The 21,678-nt window shown below is 46.1% G+C and overlaps 1 protein-coding gene across 1 annotated transcript in view; it reads right to left on the reverse strand.

Moving 5' to 3' along the window:
* anos1b (anosmin 1b) overlaps positions 1-21,678 on the reverse strand; it is a 151,805-nt gene that overhangs the window by 24,802 nt on the left and 105,325 nt on the right. Inside the window, exons 5-6 of the mRNA XM_071346433.1 lie at positions 20,728-20,912; positions 8,178-8,307 (exon numbers count right to left, since the gene is read on the reverse strand). Coding sequence (XP_071202534.1) covers positions 8,178-8,307; positions 20,728-20,912 — 315 coding nt within the window. The remainder of the gene's footprint in view (positions 1-8,177; positions 8,308-20,727; positions 20,913-21,678) is intronic.

A 21,678-nucleotide genomic window follows, 5' to 3' on the forward strand; every position in this document is an offset into this window, starting at 1 on the left:
TCATTCCATTTCCCAACTCTCTATATCTGCAGTCACTTTCATTCCATTTCCCAACTCTCTATATCTGCAGTCACTTTCATTCCATTTCCCAACTCTCTATATCTGCAGTCACTTTCATTCCATTTCCCAACTCTCTATATCTGCAGTCACTTTCATTCCATTTCCCAACTCTCTATATCTGCAGTCACTTTCATTCCATTTCCCAACTCTCTATATCTGCAGTCACTTTCATTCCATTTCCCAACTCTCTATATCTGCAGTCACTTTCATTCCATTTCCCAACTCTCTATATCTGCAGTCACTTTCATTCCATTTCCCAACTCTCTATATCTGCAGTCACTTTCATTCCATTTCCCAACTCTCTATATCTGCAGTCACTTTCATTCCATTTCCCAACTCTCTATATCTGCAGTCACTTTCATTCCATTTCCCAACTCTCTATATCTGCAGTCACTTTCATTCCATTTCCCAACTCTCTATATCTGCAGTCACTTTCATTCCATTTCCCAACTCTCTATATCTGCAGTCACTTTCATTCCATTTCCCAACTCTCTATATCTGCAGTCACTTTCATTCCATTTCCCAACTCTCTATATCTGCAGTCACTTTCATTCCATTTCCCAACTCTCTATATCTGCAGTCACTTTCATTCCATTTCCCAACTCTCTATATCTGCAGTCACTTTCATTCCATTTCCCAACTCTCTATATCTGCAGTCACTTTCATTCCATTTCCCAACTCTCTATATCTGCAGTCACTTTCATTCCATTTCCCAACTCTCTATATCTGCAGTCACTTTCATTCCATTTCCCAACTCTCTATATCTGCAGTCACTTTCATTCCATTTCCCAACTCTCTATATCTGCAGTCACTTTCATTCCATTTCCCAACTCTCTATATCTGCAGTCACTTTCATTCCATTTCCCAACTCTCTATATCTGCAGTCACTTTCATTCCATTTCCCAACTCTCTATATCTGCAGTCACTTTCATTCCATGTCCCAACTCTCTATATCTGCAGTCACTTTCATTCCATTTCCCAACTCTCTATATCTGCAGTCACTTTCATTCCATGTCCCAACTCTCTATATCTGCAGTCACTTTCATTCCATTTCCCAACTCTCTATATCTGCAGTCACTTTCATTCCATTTCCCAACTCTCTATATCTGCAGTCACTTTCATTCCATTTCCCAACTCTCTATATCTGCAGTCACTTTCATTCCATTTCCCAACTCTCTATATCTGCAGTCACTTTCATTCCATTTCCCAACTCTCTATATCTGCAGTCACTTTCATTCCATTTCCCAACTCTCTATATCTGCAGTCACTTTCATTCCATGTCCCAACTCTCTATATCTGCAGTCACTTTCATTCCATTTCCCAACTCTCTATATCTGCAGTCACTTTCATTCCATTTCCCAACTCTCTATATCTGCAGTCACTTTCATTCCATTTCCCAACTCTCTATATCTGCAGTCACTTTCATTCCATTTCCCAACTCTCTATATCTGCAGTCACTTTCATTCCATTTCCCAACTCTCTATATCTGCAGTCACTTTCATTCCATTTCCCAACTCTCTATATCTGCAGTCACTTTCATTCCATTTCCCAACTCTCTATGTCTGCAGTCACTTTCATTCCATTTCCCAACTCTCTATATCTGCAGTCACTTTCATTCCATGTCCCAACTCTCTATATCTGCAGTCACTTTCATTCCATTTCCCAACTCTCTATATCTGCAGTCACTTTCATTCCATGTCCCAACTCTCTATATCTGCAGTCACTTTCATTCCATTTCCCAACTCTCTATATCTGCAGTCACTTTCATTCCATTTCCCAACTCTCTATATCTGCAGTCACTTTCATTCCATTTCCCAACTCTCTATATCTGCAGTCACTTTCATTCCATGTCCCAACTCTCTATATCTGCAGTCACTTTCATTCCATGTCCCAACTCTCTATATCTGCAGTCACTTTCATTCCATTTCCCAACTCTCTATATCTGCAGTCACTTTCATTCCATTTCCCAACTCTCTATATCTGCAGTCACTTTCATTCCATTTCCCAACTCTCTATATCTGCAGTCACTTTCATTCCATTTCCCAACTCTCTATATCTGCAGTCACTTTCATTCCATTTCCCAACTCTCTATATCTGCAGTCACTTTCATTCCATTTCCCAACTCTCTATATTTGCAGTCACTTTCATTCCATTTCCCAACTCTCTATATTTGCAGTCACTTTCATTCCATTTCCCAACTCTCTATATTTGCAGTCACTTTCATTCCATTTCCCAACTCTCTATATCTGCAGTCACTTTCATTCCATTTCCCAAATCTCTATATTTGCAGTCACTTTCATTCCATTTCCCAACTCTCTATATCTGCAGTCACTTTCATTCCATTTCCCAACTCTCTATATTTGCAGTCACTTTCATTCCATTTCCCAACTCTCTATATCTGCAGTCACTTTCATTCCATTTCCCAACTCTCTATATTTGCAGTCACTTTCATTCCATTTCCCAACTCTCTATATTTGCAGTCACTTTCATTCCATTTCCCAACTCTCTATATCTGCAGTCATTTTCATTCCATTTCCCAACTCTCTATATCTGCAGTCACTTTCATTCCATTTCCCAACTCTCTATATTTGCAGTCACTTTCATTCCATTTCCCAACTCTCTATATCTGCAGTCACTTTCATTCCATTTCCCAACTCTCTATATTTGCAGTCACTTTCATTCCATTTCCCAACTCTCTATATTTGCAGTCACTTTCATTCAATTTCCCAACTCTCTATATTTGCAGTCACTTTCATTCCATTTCCCAACTCGCTATATTTGCAGTCACTTTCATTCCATTTCCCAACTCTCTATATTTGCAGTCACTTTTATTCCATTTCCCAACTCTCTATATTTGCAGTCACTTTCATTCCATTTCCCAACTCTCTATATTTGCAGTCACTTTCATTCCATTTCCCAACTCTCTGGTTCAGAAAATCAAAGCATGAAAATTGGAGCTGTTTAGACGTCATATCTGAAATGTAAAGTAGTTTCAACAAAAAGTCTGACTACATTATGAGTCTATAACCTTTCAACTCTACCTCTGTCTCATTAAACTACAACTCTACCTCTGTCTCATTAAACTACGACACTAGCTCTGTCTCATTAAACTACGACACTAGCTCTGTCTCATTAAACTACGACACTACCTCTGTCTCATTAAACTACAACTCTACCTCTGTCTCATTAAACTACGACACTACCTCTGTCTCATTAAACTACGACACCACCTCTGTCCCATTAAACTACGACTCTACCTCTGTCTCATTAAACTACGACACCACCTCTGTCTCATTAAACTACGACTCTACCTCTGTCTCATTAAACTACGACACCACCTCTGTCTCATTAAACTACGACTCTACCTCTGTCTCATTAAACTACGACACCACCTCTGTCTCATTAAACTACGACTCTACCTCTGTCTCATTAAACTACGACACTACCTCTGTCTCATTAAACTACGACACTACCTCTGTCTCATTAAACTACGACACCACCTCTGTCTCATTAAACTACGACTCTACCTCTGTCTCATTAAACTACGACACCACCTCTGTCTCATTAAACTACGACACCACCTCTGTCTCATTAAACTACGACACTACCTCTGTCTCATTAAACTATGACACTACCTCTGTCTCATTAAACTACGACGCTACCTCTGTCTCATTAAACTACAACTCTACCTCTGTCTCATTAAACTACGACACTACCTCTGTCTCATTAAACTACGACACTACCTCTGTCTCATTAAACTACGACACTACCTCTGTCTCATTAAACTACGACACTACCTCTGTCTCATTAAACTACGACTCTACCTCTGTCTCATTAAACTACGACACTACCTCTGTCTCATTAAACTACAACTCTACCTCTGTCTCATTAAACTACGACACTACCTCTGTCTCATTAAACTACGACACTACCTCTGTCTCATTAAACTACGACTCTACCTCTGTCTCATTAAACTACAACTCTACCTCTGTCTCATTAAACTACAACTCTACCTCTGTCTCATTAAACTACGACACTACCTCTGTCTCATTAAACTACAACTCTACCTCTGTCTCATTAAACTACAACTCTAGCTCTGTCTCATTAAACTACAACACTACCTCTGTCTCATTAAACTACAACACTACCTCTGTCTCATTAAACTACGACACTACCTCTGTCTCATTAAACTACAACTCGACCTCTGTCTCATTAAACTACAACTCTACCTCTGTCTCTCATTAAGACTACAATTCCCAGATACAGAGAAGACTCCCATCACCTCAGACTGTGTGTTCTATCTAATCCACATGTTAGGGCCGCATATAGCTTTGATATGGAGTAGCTGGTGTGTGTGTGTGTGTTTGCGTACGTGTGGTGACTACTGTTCCTGCTGACACCTGGGAGGGTAGTAGAGGGTAAGATGGAGCAGCAGTTTGCCTCAGTGCTTCTGAAGCCCTCCTGTTTGGTCTCCCTGCTCTATGTCGGCCCTGCTCAGGGTCTCTCTGCCCTACTGAAGTCAGCCCTGCTCAGGGTCTCTCTGCCCTACTGAAGTCAGCCCTGCTCAGGGTCTCTCTGCCCTACTGAAGTCAGCCCTGCTCAGGGTCTCTCTGCCCTACTGAAGTCAGTCCTGCTCAGGGTCTCTCTGCCCTACTGAAGTCAGCCCTGCTCAGGGTCTCTCTGTCCTACTGAAGTCAGTCCTGCTCAGGGTCTCTCTGCCCTACTGAAGTCAGTCCTGCTCAGGGTCTCTCTGCCCTGAGGGGCACAATCATAACAAAGGGGCCAGTTCATCTAGGGGGGCTCTCTCTGTCCATCTCTCAATCTCTCTCTCCTTTCCTCCCTCACTCTCTCTCTCTCTCTTTCCATCTCTCTCATTCTCTCCCTCCCTCTTTTTCTTCTGATCTCTCCCCTTCTCTCTCTCCTCCTCTCTCTCCATCTCTCCCTCTCCTCCTCTCTCTCTGTCTCTCTCTCTCTCTCTCTTCCTCTCTCTCGTCTCTCTCCTCCTCTCTCTCTTGTCTCTCTCCATCTCTCTCTCTCTCTCTCCATCTCTCTCCTCTCTCTCTCTCTCTCTCTCTCTCCTCCTCTCTCTCGTCTCTCCGTCTCTCTCTCTCTCTCTCTCTTCCTCTCTCTCCTTTTCTCTCGCAGGTCACCAGAGAGGAGCTGTCACTGGGGTTATTCAGCCTCCCAGGGTACCTTTCATCTGCTGGGCTTCCTGCACTGTGACCTCTGCCCCTGGCATTCTTCCTGGCCCTGCTTTAATCAACATTTGATTTTTAACTGGGATAATATGTGGCGACACACAATACAGACAGGAGAAATAAGGAGGGCTCTGTCCCTGCTGAGAGGGTCTGTGTGAGTTTATCTTTCACAAAGCCCCCCTGTGTACAGCAGTCAGGACCCGTCTCTGTGACTGACAGGGAAGTATTGATATATGGGGAAACACAGTGTCTTGTAATCTGAAAACACAATTGTTTCACAATACCAGAGGAGCCTACTTATGAGGGTAGAAAAGAATGTGCCTGTGTGTTTGGAGTTTGGATACTCAATACTTTAGTGACAATATAGCTCCCTCCATTCCTCTCAGTATGAGGTAGATAGGATACACACGCCAATAACAGCGGTTAAGACTTATTGGCCTTAAACCTAACATTACCCGGCCCTACTACACAGCAAGATGCTGAGTGGTGGACACGTCCGAATAGCACTAAGCCCACCAGCAAAGGACACTGTCGACCTACCAGCCAAGGACACTGTCGGCCAGCCCAGCCAAGGACACTGTCGACCAGCCCAGCCAAGGACACTGTCGACCCACCAACCAAGGACACTGTCGACCAGCCCAGCCAAGGACACTGTCGACCAGCCCAGCCAAGGACACTGTCGACCCACCAACCAAGGACACTGTCGACCAGCCCAGCCAAGGACACGGTCGATCCACCAACCAAGGACACTGTCGACCAGCCCAGCCAAGGACACTGTCGGCCAGCCCAGCCAAGGACACTGTCGGCCAGCCCAGCCAAGGACACTGTCGGCCAGCCCAGCCAAGGACACTGTCGACCCACCAACCAAGGACACTGTCGACCAGCCCAGCCAAGGACACTGTCGGCCAGCCCAGCCAAGGACACTGTCGACCAGCCCAGCCAAGGACACTGTCGACCAGCTCAGCCAAGGACACTGTCGACCCACCAACCAAGGACACTGTCGACCAGCCCAGCCAAGGACACTGTCGACCAGCCCAGCCAAGGACACTGTCGGCCAGCCCAACCAAGGACACTGTCGACCAGCCCAGCCAAGGACACTGTCGACCCACCAACCAAGGACACTGTCGACCAGCCCAGCCAAGGACACTGTCGGCCAGCCCAGCCAAGGACACTGTCGGCCAGCCCAGCCAAGGACACTGTCGACCAGCCCAGCCAAGGACACTGTCGACCCACCAACCAAGGACACTGTCGGCCAGCCCAGCCAAGGACACTGTCGACCAGCCCAGCCAAGGACACTGTCGACCCACCAACCAAGGACACTGTCGGCCAGCCCAGCCAAGGACACTGTCGGCCAGCCCAGCCAAGGACACTGTCGGCCAGCCCAGCCAAGGACACTGTCGACCAGCCCAGCCAAGGACACTGTCGACCCACCAACCAAGGACACTGTCGACCAGCCCAGCCAAGGACACTGTCGACCCACCAACCAAGGACACTGTCGACCAGCCCAGCCAAGGACACTGTCGGCCAGCCCAGCCAAGGACACTGTCGACCAGCCCAGCCAAGGACACTGTCGACCCACCAACCAAGGACACTGTCGGCCAGCCCAGCCAAGGACACTGTCGGCCAGCCCAACCAAGGACACTGTCGACTAGCCCAGCCAAGGACACTGTCGACCAGCCCAGCCAAGGACACTGTCGACCCACCAACCAAGGACACTGTCGACCAGCCCAGCCAAGGACACTGTCGACCCACCAACCAAGGACACTGTCGACCAGCCCAGCCAGGGACACTGTCGACCCACCAACCAAGGACACTGTCGACCAGCCCAGCCAAGGACACTGTCGGCCAGCCCAGCCAAGGATACTGTCGACCTACCAGCCAAGGACACTGTTGGTCCAACAGCCAAGGACGCTGTCGACACACCAACCAAGGACACTGTCGGCCAGCCCAGCACAGATAGCATATTTTTCTTTCCGCCTCATGAACTCACACCAAATGTGGGTAATTCCTCAAATAAATGACTTTGGCTGGAGCCATTCCTGGCATTGGATTCCCATTACCTCAGTCTGCTAACCATTATATTTTTGGGCTCCTTCAGAGGGAGAATGGGTGTGGATTTAACACATGCCAATCAGCACACACACACATACGTGCGCACCCACTTATACATTACACACACACACACACACATGCATACACACGAGTGTGCACACACACATGCACGCAACCTCTCACACACACACACACACACACACGCACACACACCTCACAGCGGTCGGGCATTCGGAGCGCCCTGTCCTCCAAAACATCGGAGGGAGGAGATGGATTCATCTCTGAATAAATAAATTAAATAAAGTTGTTCCTGTCTGCTGACCTGGGCTGACATCTCATATTCTGTGTAGAGGACAGCCAAGAGGGACAGAAACCTCCTCCTGGCTCTGAAACATTTGTTTACTGCAGCTGTGGAAAGGGTTTATTTCTGCCAGAACAGAACATCTCTCTCTAACGCTTCAGAACACGTAAAACATCTGACAGGCGGCGCAAGCCAGATCACACAGAGACTGAGTGTTGCGTGTGTGTGTGTGTGTGTGTGTGTGTGTGTGTGTGTGTGTGTGTGTGTGTGTGTGTGTGTGTGTGTGTGTGTGTGTGTGTGTGTGTGTGTGTGTGTGTGTGTGTGTGTGTGTGTGTGTGTGTGTGTGTGTGTGTGTGTGTGTGTGTGTGTGTGTGTGTGTGTGTGTGTGTGTACATTGTAACAGAATGACACTGGGATAAGCACTTTGAATAGATCACTGAAAACGGTCATAGTGGAGCTGCAACGCTCGCACTCTGTGACAAAGACGTTCATCTTGTTAAAACTTAGTGAAGACGACTTGGTGACCAGAACGAGTCTGTTGAAAGGTGCCGATGTCGTGCTCTTACCTCTGGTTGAGAAGAAGTGTTTGCTGGGGGTGGTGAAGCCGCGGGTGCCCTGGCTGTTGACAGCGCTCACCCTAAACTGGTACCACCTGTGGGCACGGATGTCCTTCAGCACCGCTCGGTCCTCCATCGTCTACAGAGGGTCAGAGGTCAGAGGTCAGATAATATTACTCCACATTGACCCTGTTCGAGTTCAAACCTTTCAAATGCATCCTACCTTGCTCCCTTCCTGGGAGTAAGCTTATCACTGATCCAACACAATTGAAAAGGTGAAAGCAGGGAAGGAATTATGCATGTATAAAGTATTAGAACAGGCCCCTGGATCAAATACAAGGAAGGGAATCAGAAAGGAAGATAAGGATGAATTTATAAAGTATTAGAACAGGCCCCTGGATCAAATACAAGGAAGGGAATCAGAAAGGAAGATAAGGATGCATTTATAAAGTATTAGAACAGGCCCCTGGATCAAATACAAGGAAGGGAATCAGAAAGGAAGATAAGGATGAATTTATAAAGTAGCAGCAGTGGTGGAAAAAGTACGCAATTGTCATACTTGAGTAAAAGTAAAGATACCTTCATAGAAAATGACTCAAATAAAAGTCAGTCACACAGTAAAATACTACTTGAGTAAAAGTCTAAAAGTATTTGGTTTTAAATATACTTAAGTATCAAAAGTAAAAATATAAATAATTTTAAAAATCCTGATATTAAGCAAACCAGACAGCAAATGTTTTTACAGAGAGCCAGGGACACACTCCAACACTCAGACATAATTTACAAACTAAGCATGTGTTTAGTGAGTCCGCCAGACCAAAGACAGTAGGGATGACCAGGGATGATCTCTTGATAAGTGTGTGAATGAAACAATTTTCCTGTCCTGCTAAGCATTCAGAATGTAACGAGTATTTTTGGGTGTCAGTGAAAATGTATGGAGTAAAAATTACATCATTTTCTTTAGGAATGTAGTCAAAAATAAATGTAGTCAAAAATATAAATAGTAAATTAAAGTACAGATACCCCCAAAAAATTACTTAAGTAGTACTTTCAAGTATTTTGACTAAAGTACTTTACACCAGTGAGTATTGGAACAGGCCCCTGAATGTTGGATTATATTTACATCAACATCAGCTAAGAATCAATCAGACTGCGAAGAGAGGGAGATATCTCTGTAGGACTGCAGCTGTCAACACGACAGGCATTCTACCTGCAGCTAGACCTGGATTGTAACTGAGTTACTTGACAGATAGACTTTCCCCTCCCACCAGTCAATGGATGAGATCCAGACTGTTCAGTTCTTCAAGTGGTTCTGGTGACACACAACATCTTCATGGCTAAGAGCAGTTATTTTCCCTGAGTGATTCATTGAATCATTATTGAATCGTTGAGTTCATCTTGATTCTTCATCACATTAGTGTGATGTGTCATTAGTGCTGGTAGGACTATGGTTCTCCCTGTGAGGATCCATGGACAGACACGAGGCCTGGAACTCAAATGCACTGAATCTGTGGATGGATGGAGGGGTGGAGGGGAGGGATGGATGGAGGGAAGGGATGGAGGGGAGAGATGGATGGAGTGGAGGGATGGAGGGAAGGGATGGAGGGGAGGGAGGGAGGGAGGGGTGGATGGATGGAGGGATAGAGGGGAGGGATGGAGGGGAGGGATGGATGGATGGAGGGATAGAGGGGAGGGATGGAGGGGAGGGATGGATGGAGGGATAGAGGGGAGGGATGGAGGGGAGGGATGGATGGAGGGATGGACTGACTCCAGGACAGCTCTAATCCACTGACTCCAGTACAGCTCTAATCCACTGACTCCAGTCCAGATCTAATCCACTGACTCCAGTCCAGCTCTAATCCACTGACTCCAGTCCAGCTCTAATCCACTGACTCCAGTACAGCTCTAATCCACTGACTCCAGTACAGCTCTAATCCACTGACTCCAGTACAGCTCTAATTCATGCAGTGTTTGTGTGTCTGTATGAGCATGAGTGTGTTGAATCACTTGTCAATAAATATTCTATTTGATGGAGTTTGGAGTAGAGTAGAGTAGAGTAGAGTAGAGTAGAGTAGAGAGTAAAGCATTAGAGAGAGTAGAGTAGAGTACAGCATTAGAGAGAGTATAGTAGAGTAGAGCATTAGAGAGAGTAGAGTAGAGTAGAGTACAGCATTAGAGAGATTAGAGTAGAGTAGAGTAGAGTACAGCATTAGAGAGAGTAGAGTAGAGTAGAGTTCAGCATTAGAGAGAGTAGAGTAGAGAATTTGTAACGGGTGTCGTCTTCCTCCTCCTCGGACGAGGAGAGGAGAGAAGGATCGGTAGACCAATGCGCAGCGAGGTGTGCTGACATAATGATTTATTGAAAAAACAGACGAACACTGACACGAACTAGACTTCAGAAATACAAAATAACAAACGGACAACGTAGACGAAACCTGAACATGGAACTTACAATAATAGACACGAAGAACTCACGAGCAGGAAACAGACTACATCAAACGAAATAACACCGAAACAATCCCGTGTGGTGCGCAGACACAAACACAGGAGACAATCACCCACAAACAAACAGTGTGAACAGCCAGCCTATATATGGTTCCCAATCAGAGGAAAACGTAAACCACCTGTCTCTGATTGAGAACCATATAAGGCTGATTAACAGTGATCTAAACACAAAACATACAATGCCCACCCCAACTCACGCCCTGACCAACTAAACATATACAAAAAATAACATAAAATAGGTCAGGAACGTGACATAACCCCCCCCTCAAGGTGCGTACTCCGAACGCACCACCAAAACTCTAGGGGAGGGTCTGGGTGGGCATCTGACCACGGTGGTGGCTTAGGCTCCGGGCGTGGTTCCCACCCCACCATAATCAATCCCCGCTTCTGTAGCCTCCCCACAATGACCACCCTCCAAATAACCCCACCTAAATTAAGGGGCATCTCCAGGATAAGGAGCAGCACCGGAATGAGGGGCAACACCGGAATGAGGGGCAACACCAGAATGAGGGGCAACACCAGAATGAGGGGCAACACCAGAATGACTGGCGGATCCTGGCTGGCTGGCTCTGGACGCTCTTGGCTGGTTGACGGCTCTGGACGGTCATGGCTGGCTGACGGCTCTGGACGGTCATGGCTCGCTGACGGCTCTGGACGGTCATGGCTCGCTGACGGCTCTGGACGGTCATGGCTCGCTGACGGCTCTGGACGGTCATGGCTCGCTGACGGCTCTGGACGGTCATGGCTCGCTGACGGCTCTGGACGGTCATGGCTCGCTGACGGCTCTGGACGGTCATGGCTGGCTGAAGGCTCTGGCTGATCCGGTCTGGCGGAAGGCTCTGGCTGATCCGGTCTGGCGGAAGGCTCTGGCTGATCCGGTCTGGCGGAAGGCTCTGGCTGATCCGGTCTGGCGGAAGGCTCTGGCTGATCCGGTCTGGCGGAAGGCTCTGGCTGATCCGGTCTGGCGGAAGGCTCTGGCTGATCCGGTCTGGCGGAAGGCTCTGGCTGATCCGGTCTGGCGGAAGGCTCTAGCGGCTCCTGTCTGGCGGACGGCTCTAGCGGCTCCTGTCTGGCGGACGGCTCTGTAGGCTCATGGCAGACGGGCGGCTTTGCAGGCTCATGGCAGACGGGCGGCTTTGCAGGCTCATGGCAGACGGACAGTTCAGACGGCGTATGGCAGACGGGCAGTTCAGGCGCCGCTGGGCAGACGGGCAGTTCAGGCGCCGCTGGGCAGACGGGCAGTTCAGGCGCCGCTGGGCAGACGGGCAGTTCAGGCGCCGCTGGGCAGACGGCAGACTCTGGCCGGCTGAGACGCACTATAGGCCTGGTGCGTGGTACCGGAACTGGAGGTACCGGGCTAAGGACACGCACCTCAGGGCGAGTGCGGGGAACAACAACAGGGCACACTGGACTCTCGTGGCGCACTCTAGGCCTGGTGCGTGGTACCGGAACTGGAGGTACCGGGCTGAGGGCACGCACCTCAGGGCGAGTGCGGGGAGAAGGAACAGTGCGTACAGGGCTCTGGAGACGCACAGGAGGCTTGGTGCGTGGTGCCGGAACTGGAGGCACTGGGCTGGAGACACGCACCATAGGGAGAGTGCGTGGAGGAGGAACAGGGCTCTGGAGATGCACTGGAAGCCTGGTGCGTGGTGTAGGCACTGGTGGTACTGAGCTGGGGTGGGAAGGTGGCGCCGGATATACCGGACCGTGAAGGAGGACACGTGCTCTTGAGCACCGAGCCTCCCCAACCTTACCAGGTTGAATGATCCCCGTAGCCCTGCCAGTGCGGCGAGGTGGAATAGCCCGCACTGGGCTATGCAGGCGAACCGGGGACACCACCTGTAAGGCTGGTGCCATGTACGCCGGCCCGAGGAGACGTACTGGAGACCAGATACGTTGGGCCGGCTTCATGGCACTCGGCTCGATGCCCAACCTAGCCCTCCCAGTGCGGCAAGGTGGAATAGCCCGCACTGGGCTAAGCACGCGTACTGGGGACACCGTGCGCTTTACCGCATAACACGGTGTCTGACCAGTACGACGCTCTCTCACTCCACGGCAAGCCCGGGGAGTTGGCTCAGGTATCCAACCCGGCTTCGCCACACTCCCCTTTAGCCCCCTCCCAAGAAATTTTTGGGTGAGCCTCTCGGGCTTCCAGCCTCTCTTACGTGCTGCCTCCTCATACCACCGCTGTTGGGCTCTCGCTGCCTCCATCTCCTCACGAGCGCGGCGATATTCCCCAATGTGCGCCCAGTGTCCCTTTCCTTCCAAGATCTGTTCCCAAGTCCACGAGTCCTGATTGCTCTGTTGAGCTCTCCCCCGCCGCTTGGTCCTCGGTTGGTGGGTGATTCTGTAACGGGTGTCGTCTTCCTCCTCCTCGGACGAGGAGAGGAGAGAAGGATCGGTAGACCAATGCGCAGCGAGGTGTGCTGACATAATGATTTATTGAAAAAACAGACGAACACTGACACGAACTAGACTTCAGAAATACAAAATAACAAACGGACAACGTAGACGAAACCTGAACATGGAACTTACAATAATAGACACGAAGAACTCACGAGCAGGAAACAGACTACATCAAACGAAATAACACCGAAACAATCCCGTGTGGTGCGCAGACACAAACACAGGAGACAATCACCCACAAACAAACAGTGTGAACAGCCAGCCTATATATGGTTCCCAATCAGAGGAAAACGTAAACCACCTGTCTCTGATTGAGAACCATATAAGGCTGATTAACAGTGATCTAAACACAAAACATACAATGCCCACCCCAACTCACGCCCTGACCAACTAAACATATACAAAAAATAACATAAAATAGGTCAGGAACGTGACAGAATTAGAGAGAGTAGAGTACAGCATTAGAGAGAGTAGAGTAGAGTACAGCATTAGAGAGAGTAGAGTAGAGTAGAGTACAGCATTAGAGCGAGTAGAGTAGAGCATTAGAGAGAGTAGAGTACAGCATTAGAGAGAGTAGAGTAGAGTAGAGTACAGCATTAGAGAGAGTAGAGTAGAGTAGAGTACAGCATTAGAGAGAGTAGAGTAGAGCATTAGAGAGAGTAGAGTACAACATTAGAGAGAGTAGAGTAGAGTAGAGTACAGCATTAGAGAGAGTAGAGTAGAGTAGAGTACAGCATTAGAGAAGGTAGAGTAGAGTAGAGTAGAGTACAACATTAGAGAGAGTAGAGTAGAGCATTAGAGAGAGTAGAGTAGAGTAGAGTAGAGCATTAGAGAGAGGAGAGTAGAGTACAGCATTAGAGAGAGTAGAGTAGAGTACAGCATTAGAGAGAGTAGAGTAGAGCATTAGAGAGAGTAGAGTAGAGCATTAGAGAGAGTAGAGTAGAGTAGAGTAGAGCATTAGAGAGAGTAGAGTAGAGTAGAGTACAGCACTAGAGAGAGTAGAGTAGAGTAGAGTAGAGCATTAGAGAGAGTAGAGTAGAGCATTAGAGAGAGTAGTGTAGAGTAGAGCATTAGAGAGAGTAGAGTAGAGCATTAGAGAGAGTAGAGTAGAGTAGAGCATTAGAGAGTAGAGTAGAGCATTAGAGAGAGTAGAGTAGAGCATTAGAGAGAGTAGAGTAGAGTAGAGCATTAGAGAGAGTAGAGTAGAGTAGAGCATTAGAGAGAGTAGTGTACAGCATTAGAGAGAGTAGAGTAGAGTAGAGCATTAGAGAGAGTAGAGTAGAGTAGAGCATTAGAGAGAGTAGTGTACAGCATTAGAGAGAGTAGAGTAGAGTAGAGCATTAGAGAGAGTAGAGTAGAGCATTAGAGAGAGTAGAGTAGAGTAGAGCATTAGAGAGAGTAGTGTAGAGTAGAGCATTAGAGAGAGTAGTGTACAGCATTAGAGAGAGTAGAGTAGAGTAGAGCATTAGAGAGAGTAGTGTACAGCATTAGAGAGAGTAGAGTAGAGTAGAGCATTAGAGAGAGTAGAGTAGAGTAAAGCATTAGAGAGAGTAGTGTACAGCATTAGAGAGAGTAGAGTAGAGTAGAGCATTAGAGAGAGTAGAGTAGAGCATTAGAGAGAGTAGAGTAGAGCATTAGAGAGAGTAGAGTAGAGTAGAGCATTAGAGAGAGTAGTGTACAGCAGTAGAGAGAGTAGAGTAGAGTAGAGCATTAGAGAGTAGAGTAGAGTAGAGCATTAGAGAGAGTAGAGTAGAGCATTAGAGAGAGTAGAGTAGAGTAGAGCATTAGAGAGAGTAGAGTAGAGTAGAGCATTAGAGAGAGTAGTGTACAGCATTAGAGAGAGTAGAGTAGAGTAGAGCATTAGAGAGAGTAGAGTAGAGTAGAGCATTAGAGAGAGTAGTGTACAGCATTAGAGAGAGTAGAGTAGAGTAGAGCATTAAAGAGAGTAGAGTAGAGCATTAGAGAGAGTAGAGTAGAGTAGAGCATTAGAGAGAGTAGTGTAGAGTAGAGCATTAGAGAGAGTAGTGTACAGCATTAGAGAGAGTAGAGTAGAGTAGAGCATTAGAGAGAGTAGTGTACAGCATTAGAGAGAGTAGAGTAGAGTAGAGCATTAGAGAGAGTAGAGTAGAGTAGAGCATTAGAGAGAGTAGTGTACAGCATTAGAGAGAGTAGAGTAGAGTAGAGCATTAGAGAGAGTAGAGTAGAGCAATAGAGAGAGTAGAGTAGAGTAGAGCATTAGAGAGAGTAGTGTAGAGTAGAGCATTAGAGAGAGTAGTGTACAGCATTAGAGAGAGTAGAGTAGAGTAGAGCATTAGAGAGAGTAGAGTAGAGCAATAGAGAGAGTAGAGTAGAGTAGAGCATTAGAGAGAGTAGAGTAGAGTAGAGCATTAGAGAGAGTAGTGTAGAGTAGAGCATTAGATAGAGTAGTGTACAGCATTAGAGAGAGTAGAGTAGAGTAGAGCATTAGAGAGATTAGAGTAGAGCATTAGAGAGAGTAGAGTAGAGCATTAGAGAGAGTGAGTAGAGTAGAGCATTAGAGAGAGTAGTGTACAGCATTAGAGAGAGTAGAGTAGAGCATTAGAGAGAGTAGAGTAGAGTAGAGCATTAGAGAGTAGAGTAGAGTAGAGCATTAGAGAGAGTAGAGTAGAGTAGAGCATTAGAGAGAGTAGAGTAGAGTAGAGCATTAGAGAGAGTAGTGTACAGCATTAGAGAGAGTAGAGTAGAGTAGAGCATTAGAGAGAGTAGAGTAGAGCATTAGAGAGAGTAGAGTAGAGTAGAGCATTAGAGAGAGTAGTGTAGAGTAGAGCATTAGAGAGAGTAGTGTACAGCATTAGAGAGAGTAGAGTAGAGTAGAGCATTAGAGAGAGTAGTGTACAGCATTAGAGAGAGTAGAGTAGAGTAGAGCATTAGAGAGAGTAGTGTAGAGTAGAGCATTAGAGAGAGTAGAGTAGAGCATTAGAGAGAGTAGAGTAGAGCATTAGAGAGAGTAGTGTACAGCATTAGAGAGAGTAGAGTAGAGTAGAGCATTAGAGAGAGTAGAGTAGAGTAGAGCATTAGAGAGAGTAGTGTACAGCATTAGAGAGAGTAGAGTAGAGTAGAGCATTAAAGAGAGTAGAGTAGAGCATTAGAGAGAGTAGAGTAGAGTAGAGCATTAGAGAGAGTAGTGTAGAGTAGAGCATTAGAGAGAGTAGTGTACAGCATTAGAGAGAGTAGAGTAGAGTAGAGTAGAGCATTAGAGAGAGTAGAGTAGAGTAGAGCATTAGAGAGAGTAGTGTACAGCATTAGAGAGAGTAGAGTAGAGTAGAGCATTAGAGAGAGTAGAGTAGAGCATTAGAGAGAGTAGAGTAGAGTAGAGCATTAGAGAGAGTAGTGTAGAGTAGAGCATTAGAGAGAGTAGTGTACAGCATTAGAGAGAGTAGAGTAGAGTAGAGCATTAGAGAGAGTAGTGTAGAGTAGAGCATTAGATAGAGTAGTGTACAGCATTAGAGAGAGTAGAGTAGAGCATTAGAGAGAGTAGAGTAGAGCATTAGAGAGAGTAGAGGAGAGCATTAGAGAGAGTAGAGTAGAGTAGAGCATTAGAGACAGTAGAGTAGAGCATTAGAGAGAGTAGAGTAGAGTAGAGCATTAGAGAGAGTAGTGTAGAGTAGAGCATTAGAGAGAGTAGTGTACAGCATTAGAGAGAGTAGAGTAGAGTAGAGCATTAGAGAGAGTAGTGTAGAGTAGAGCATTAGATAGAGTAGTGTACAGCATTAGAGAGAGTAGAGTAGAGTAGAGCATTAGAGAGAGTAGAGTAGAGCATTAGAGAGAGTAGAGTAGAGTAGAGCATTAGAGAGAGTAGTGTAGAGTAGAGCATTAGATAGAGTAGTGTACAGCATTAGAGAGAGTAGAGTAGAGTAGAGCATTAGAGAGAGTAGAGTAGAGCATTAGAGAGAGTAGAGTAGAGCATTAGAGAGAGTAGTGTACAGCATTAGAGAGAGTAGAGTAGAGTAGAGCATTAGAGAGAGTAGAGTAGAGTAGAGCATTAGAGAGAGTAGTGTACAGCATTAGAGAGAGTAGAGTAGAGTAGAGCATTAAAGAGAGTAGAGTAGAGCATTAGAGAGAGTAGAGTAGAGCATTAGAGAGAGTAGTGTACAGCATTAGAGAGAGTAGAGTAGAGTAGAGCATTATAGAGAGTAGTGTACAGCATTAGAGAGAGTAGAGTAGAGTAGAGCATTAGAGAGAGTAGAGTAGAGTAGAGCATTAGAGAGAGTAGTGTACAGCATTAGAGAGAGTAGAGTAGAGTAGAGCATTAGAGAGAGTAGAGTAGAGCATTAGAGAGAGTAGAGTAGAGTAGAGCATTAGAGAGAGTAGTGTAGAGTAGAGCATTAGAGAGAGTAGTGTACAGCATTAGAGAGAGTAGAGTAGAGTAGAGCATTAGAGAGAGTAGTGTAGAGTAGAGCATTAGATAGAGTAGTGTACAGCATTAGAGAGAGTAGAGTAGAGTAGAGCATTAGAGAGAGTAGAGTAGAGCATTAGAGAGAGTAGAGTAGAGCATTAGAGAGAGTAGAGTAGAGTAGAGCATTAGAGAGAGTAGTGTAGAGTAGAGCATTAGAGAGAGTAGTGTACAGCATTAGAGAGAGTAGAGTAGAGTAGAGCATTAGAGAGAGTAGTGTACAGCATTAGAGAGAGTAGAGTAGAGTAGAGCATTAGAGAGAGTAGTGTAGAGTAGAGCATTAGAGAGAGTAGAGTAGAGCATTAGAGAGAGTAGAGTAGAGCATTAGAGAGAGTAGTGTACAGCATTAGAGAGAGTAGAGTAGAGTAGAGCATTAGAGAGAGTAGAGTAGAGTAGAGCATTAGAGAGAGTAGTGTACAGCATTAGAGAGAGTAGAGTAGAGTAGAGCATTAAAGAGAGTAGAGTAGAGCATTAGAGAGAGTAGAGTAGAGTAGAGCATTAGAGAGAGTAGTGTAGAGTAGAGCATTAGAGAGAGTAGTGTACAGCATTAGAGAGAGTAGAGTAGAGTAGAGTAGAGCATTAGAGAGAGTAGAGTAGAGTAGAGCATTAGAGAGAGTAGTGTACAGCATTAGAGAGAGTAGAGTAGAGTAGAGCATTAGAGAGAGTAGAGTAGAGCATTAGAGAGAGTAGAGTAGAGTAGAGCATTAGAGAGAGTAGTGTAGAGTAGAGCATTAGAGAGAGTAGTGTACAGCATTAGAGAGAGTAGAGTAGAGTAGAGCATTAGAGAGAGTAGTGTAGAGTAGAGCATTAGATAGAGTAGTGTACAGCATTAGAGAGAGTAGAGTAGAGCATTAGAGAGAGTAGAGTAGAGCATTAGAGAGAGTAGAGGAGAGCATTAGAGAGAGTAGAGTAGAGTAGAGCATTAGAGAGAGTAGAGTAGAGCATTAGAGAGAGTAGAGTAGAGTAGAGCATTAGAGAGAGTAGTGTAGAGTAGAGCATTAGAGAGAGTAGTGTACAGCATTAGAGAGAGTAGAGTAGAGTAGAGCATTAGAGAGAGTAGTGTAGAGTAGAGCATTAGATAGAGTAGTGTACAGCATTAGAGAGAGTAGAGTAGAGTAGAGCATTAGAGAGAGTAGAGTAGAGCATTAGAGAGAGTAGAGTAGAGTAGAGCATTAGAGAGAGTAGTGTAGAGTAGAGCATTAGATAGAGTAGTGTACAGCATTAGAGAGAGTAGAGTAGAGTAGAGCATTAGAGAGAGTAGAGTAGAGCATTAGAGAGAGTAGAGTAGAGCATTAGAGAGAGTAGTGTACAGCATTAGAGAGAGTAGAGTAGAGTAGAGCATTAGAGAGAGTAGAGTAGAGTAGAGCATTAGAGAGAGTAGTGTACAGCATTAGAGAGAGTAGAGTAGAGTAGAGCATTAAAGAGAGTAGAGTAGAGCATTAGAGAGAGTAGAGTAGAGCATTAGAGAGAGTAGTGTACAGCATTAGAGAGAGTAGAGTAGAGTAGAGCATTATAGAGAGTAGTGTACAGCATTAGAGAGTAGAGTAGAGTAGAGCATTAGAGAGAGTAGAGTAGAGTAGAGCATTAGAGAGAGTAGTGTACAGCATTAGAGAGAGTAGAGTAGAGTAGAGCATTAGAGAGAGTAGAGTAGAGCATTAGAGAGAGTAGAGTAGAGTAGAGCATTAGAGAGAGTAGTGTAGAGTAGAGCATTAGAGAGAGTAGTGTACAGCATTAGAGAGAGTAGAGTAGAGTAGAGCATTAGAGAGAGTAGTGTAGAGTAGAGCATTAGATAGAGTAGTGTACAGCATTAGAGAGAGTAGAGTAGAGTAGAGCATTAGAGAGAGTAGAGTAGAGCATTAGAGAGAGTAGAGTAGAGCATTAGAGAGAGTAGAGTAGAGTAGAGCATTAGAGAGAGTAGTGTACAGCATTAGAGAGAGTAGAGTAGAGCATTAGAGAGAGTAGAGTAGAGTAGAGCATTAGAGAGTAGAGTAGAGTAGAGCATTAGAGAGAGTAGAGTAGAGCATTAGAGAGAGTAGAGTAGAGTAGAGCATTAGAGAGAGTAGAGTAGAGTAGAGCATTAGAGAGAGTAGTGTACAGCATTAGAGAGAGTAGAGTAGAGTAGAGCATTAGAGAGAGTAGAGTAGAGCATTAGAGAGAGTAGAGTAGAGTAGAGCATTAGAGAGAGTAGTGTAGAGTAGAGCATTAGAGAGAGTAGTGTACAGCATTAGAGAGAGTAGAGTAGAGTAGAGCATTAGAGAGAGTAGAGTAGAGCATTAGAGAGAGTAGAGTAGAGTAGAGCATTAGAGAGAGTAGAGTAGAGTAGAGCATTAGAGAGAGTAGTGTACAGCATTAGAGAGAGTAGAGTAGAGCATTAGAGAGAGTAGAGTAGAGCATTAGAGAGAGTAGAGTACAGCACTAGAGAGAGTAGAGTAGAGTAGAGCATTAGAGAGAGTAGAGTAGAGTAGAGCATTCCTTCTTCTGAACTACACTGTGTGTTGAACGCCTCCCTTGTTAAGTTCTCCATGTTTTCCAGGCCTCATGATGTAACTGAGGCTGATGGGAGTCTGCCTCCACACAGCCATCTAATACCGTAATGAGGACCTTTAGTCAGACAGGGCTCAACAGTGCAAAAACCATGACTGGCTGTGGTCCCTCCTAAAGCCTGGGTTATTTATCTAACCTCAGCCTACACCACACACACACACACACACACGCGCACACGCACACGCACACGCACACGCACACACACACACACACACACACGTGGGCGTACACACACACACACACACACACACACACACACACACACACACACACACACACACACACACACACACACACACACACACACACACACACACACACACACACACACACACACACACACACACACACACACACACACACACACACACACACACACACACACACACACACACACACACACACACACACACGTGGGCGTACACACACACACAGGCTAGTTTAGACATGGGTGGTGAGAGAGCAGTTTCACCGGCTAGACAGTTCAGCAGCTTGATGCTTTAGTGCTGACATGAGTTGGTTTTCAGTAATACATAGACACAAACCGTTCCAAAAGTGACTGAATATCTTTGTACGATCTCGTTTGGGCTTCACTTCATTCACTTTGAGGTAAAAAAAACAACAACCAAAGAAACAAAAAATACTGCAGGGGTCGGAGGTTGGGGTTGTTACCATGACGACGGTGTGCCAGGGCGAGGCGTCGTCCTCGCTGGGGTGTATTCCGTGGTTCCACCTGCGCTGCAGGATGTAGAGGACTGGTTCGATGGTCACATTGAACTTTGACATCCATCTGACCTCCAGTTGACCCTGCTGGTCCTCCAGGAATAATATGTCCTTCCTGGGCTTCAGAGGTACGCCTGCATGGGTCAGGAGAATAATGAGTCACACACAAACAGCCACCCCTTCTGTCTTAACACACACACCCCTTCTGTCTTAACACACACACCCCTTCTGTCTTAACACACACATCCCTTCTGTCTTAACACACACACCCCTTCTGTCTTAACACACACATTCCATATGTCTTAACACACACACACCCCTTCTGTCTTAACAGACGGTCCCATGTGGCTCAGTTGGTAGAGCATGGCGCTTGCAACGCCAGGGTTGTGGGTTCATTCCCCACGGGGGGACCAGGATGAATATGTATGAACTTTCCAATTTGTAAGTCGCTCTGGATAAGTGCGTCTGCTAAATGACTTAAATGTAAATGTAAATGTTAACACACACACACCCCTTCTGTCTTAACACACACATCCCATGTCTAAACACACACATCCCATATGTCTTAACACACACACCCCTCTGTCTTAACACCCCCTTCTATCTTAACACACACTGTCTTAACACCCCCCCCTTCTATCTTAACACACACACCCCCTTCTGTCTTAACACCCCCCTTCTATCTTAACACACACACCCCCTTCTGTCTTAACAACCCCCCCCCCTTCTATCTTAACACACACACCCCCTTTTGTCTTAACACCCCCCTTCTGTCTTAACACCCCCCCCTTCTATCTTAACACACACACCTCATTCTGTCTTAACACCCCCCTTCTGTCTTAACACACACACACTCCTTCTGTCTTAACACCCCCCTTCTGTCTTAACACACACACACTC

The sequence above is a fragment of the Salvelinus alpinus genome, chromosome 16 (genome assembly GCF_045679555.1).
Source record: "Salvelinus alpinus chromosome 16, SLU_Salpinus.1, whole genome shotgun sequence".
NCBI classification, from domain to species: domain Eukaryota; kingdom Metazoa; phylum Chordata; class Actinopteri; order Salmoniformes; family Salmonidae; genus Salvelinus; species Salvelinus alpinus.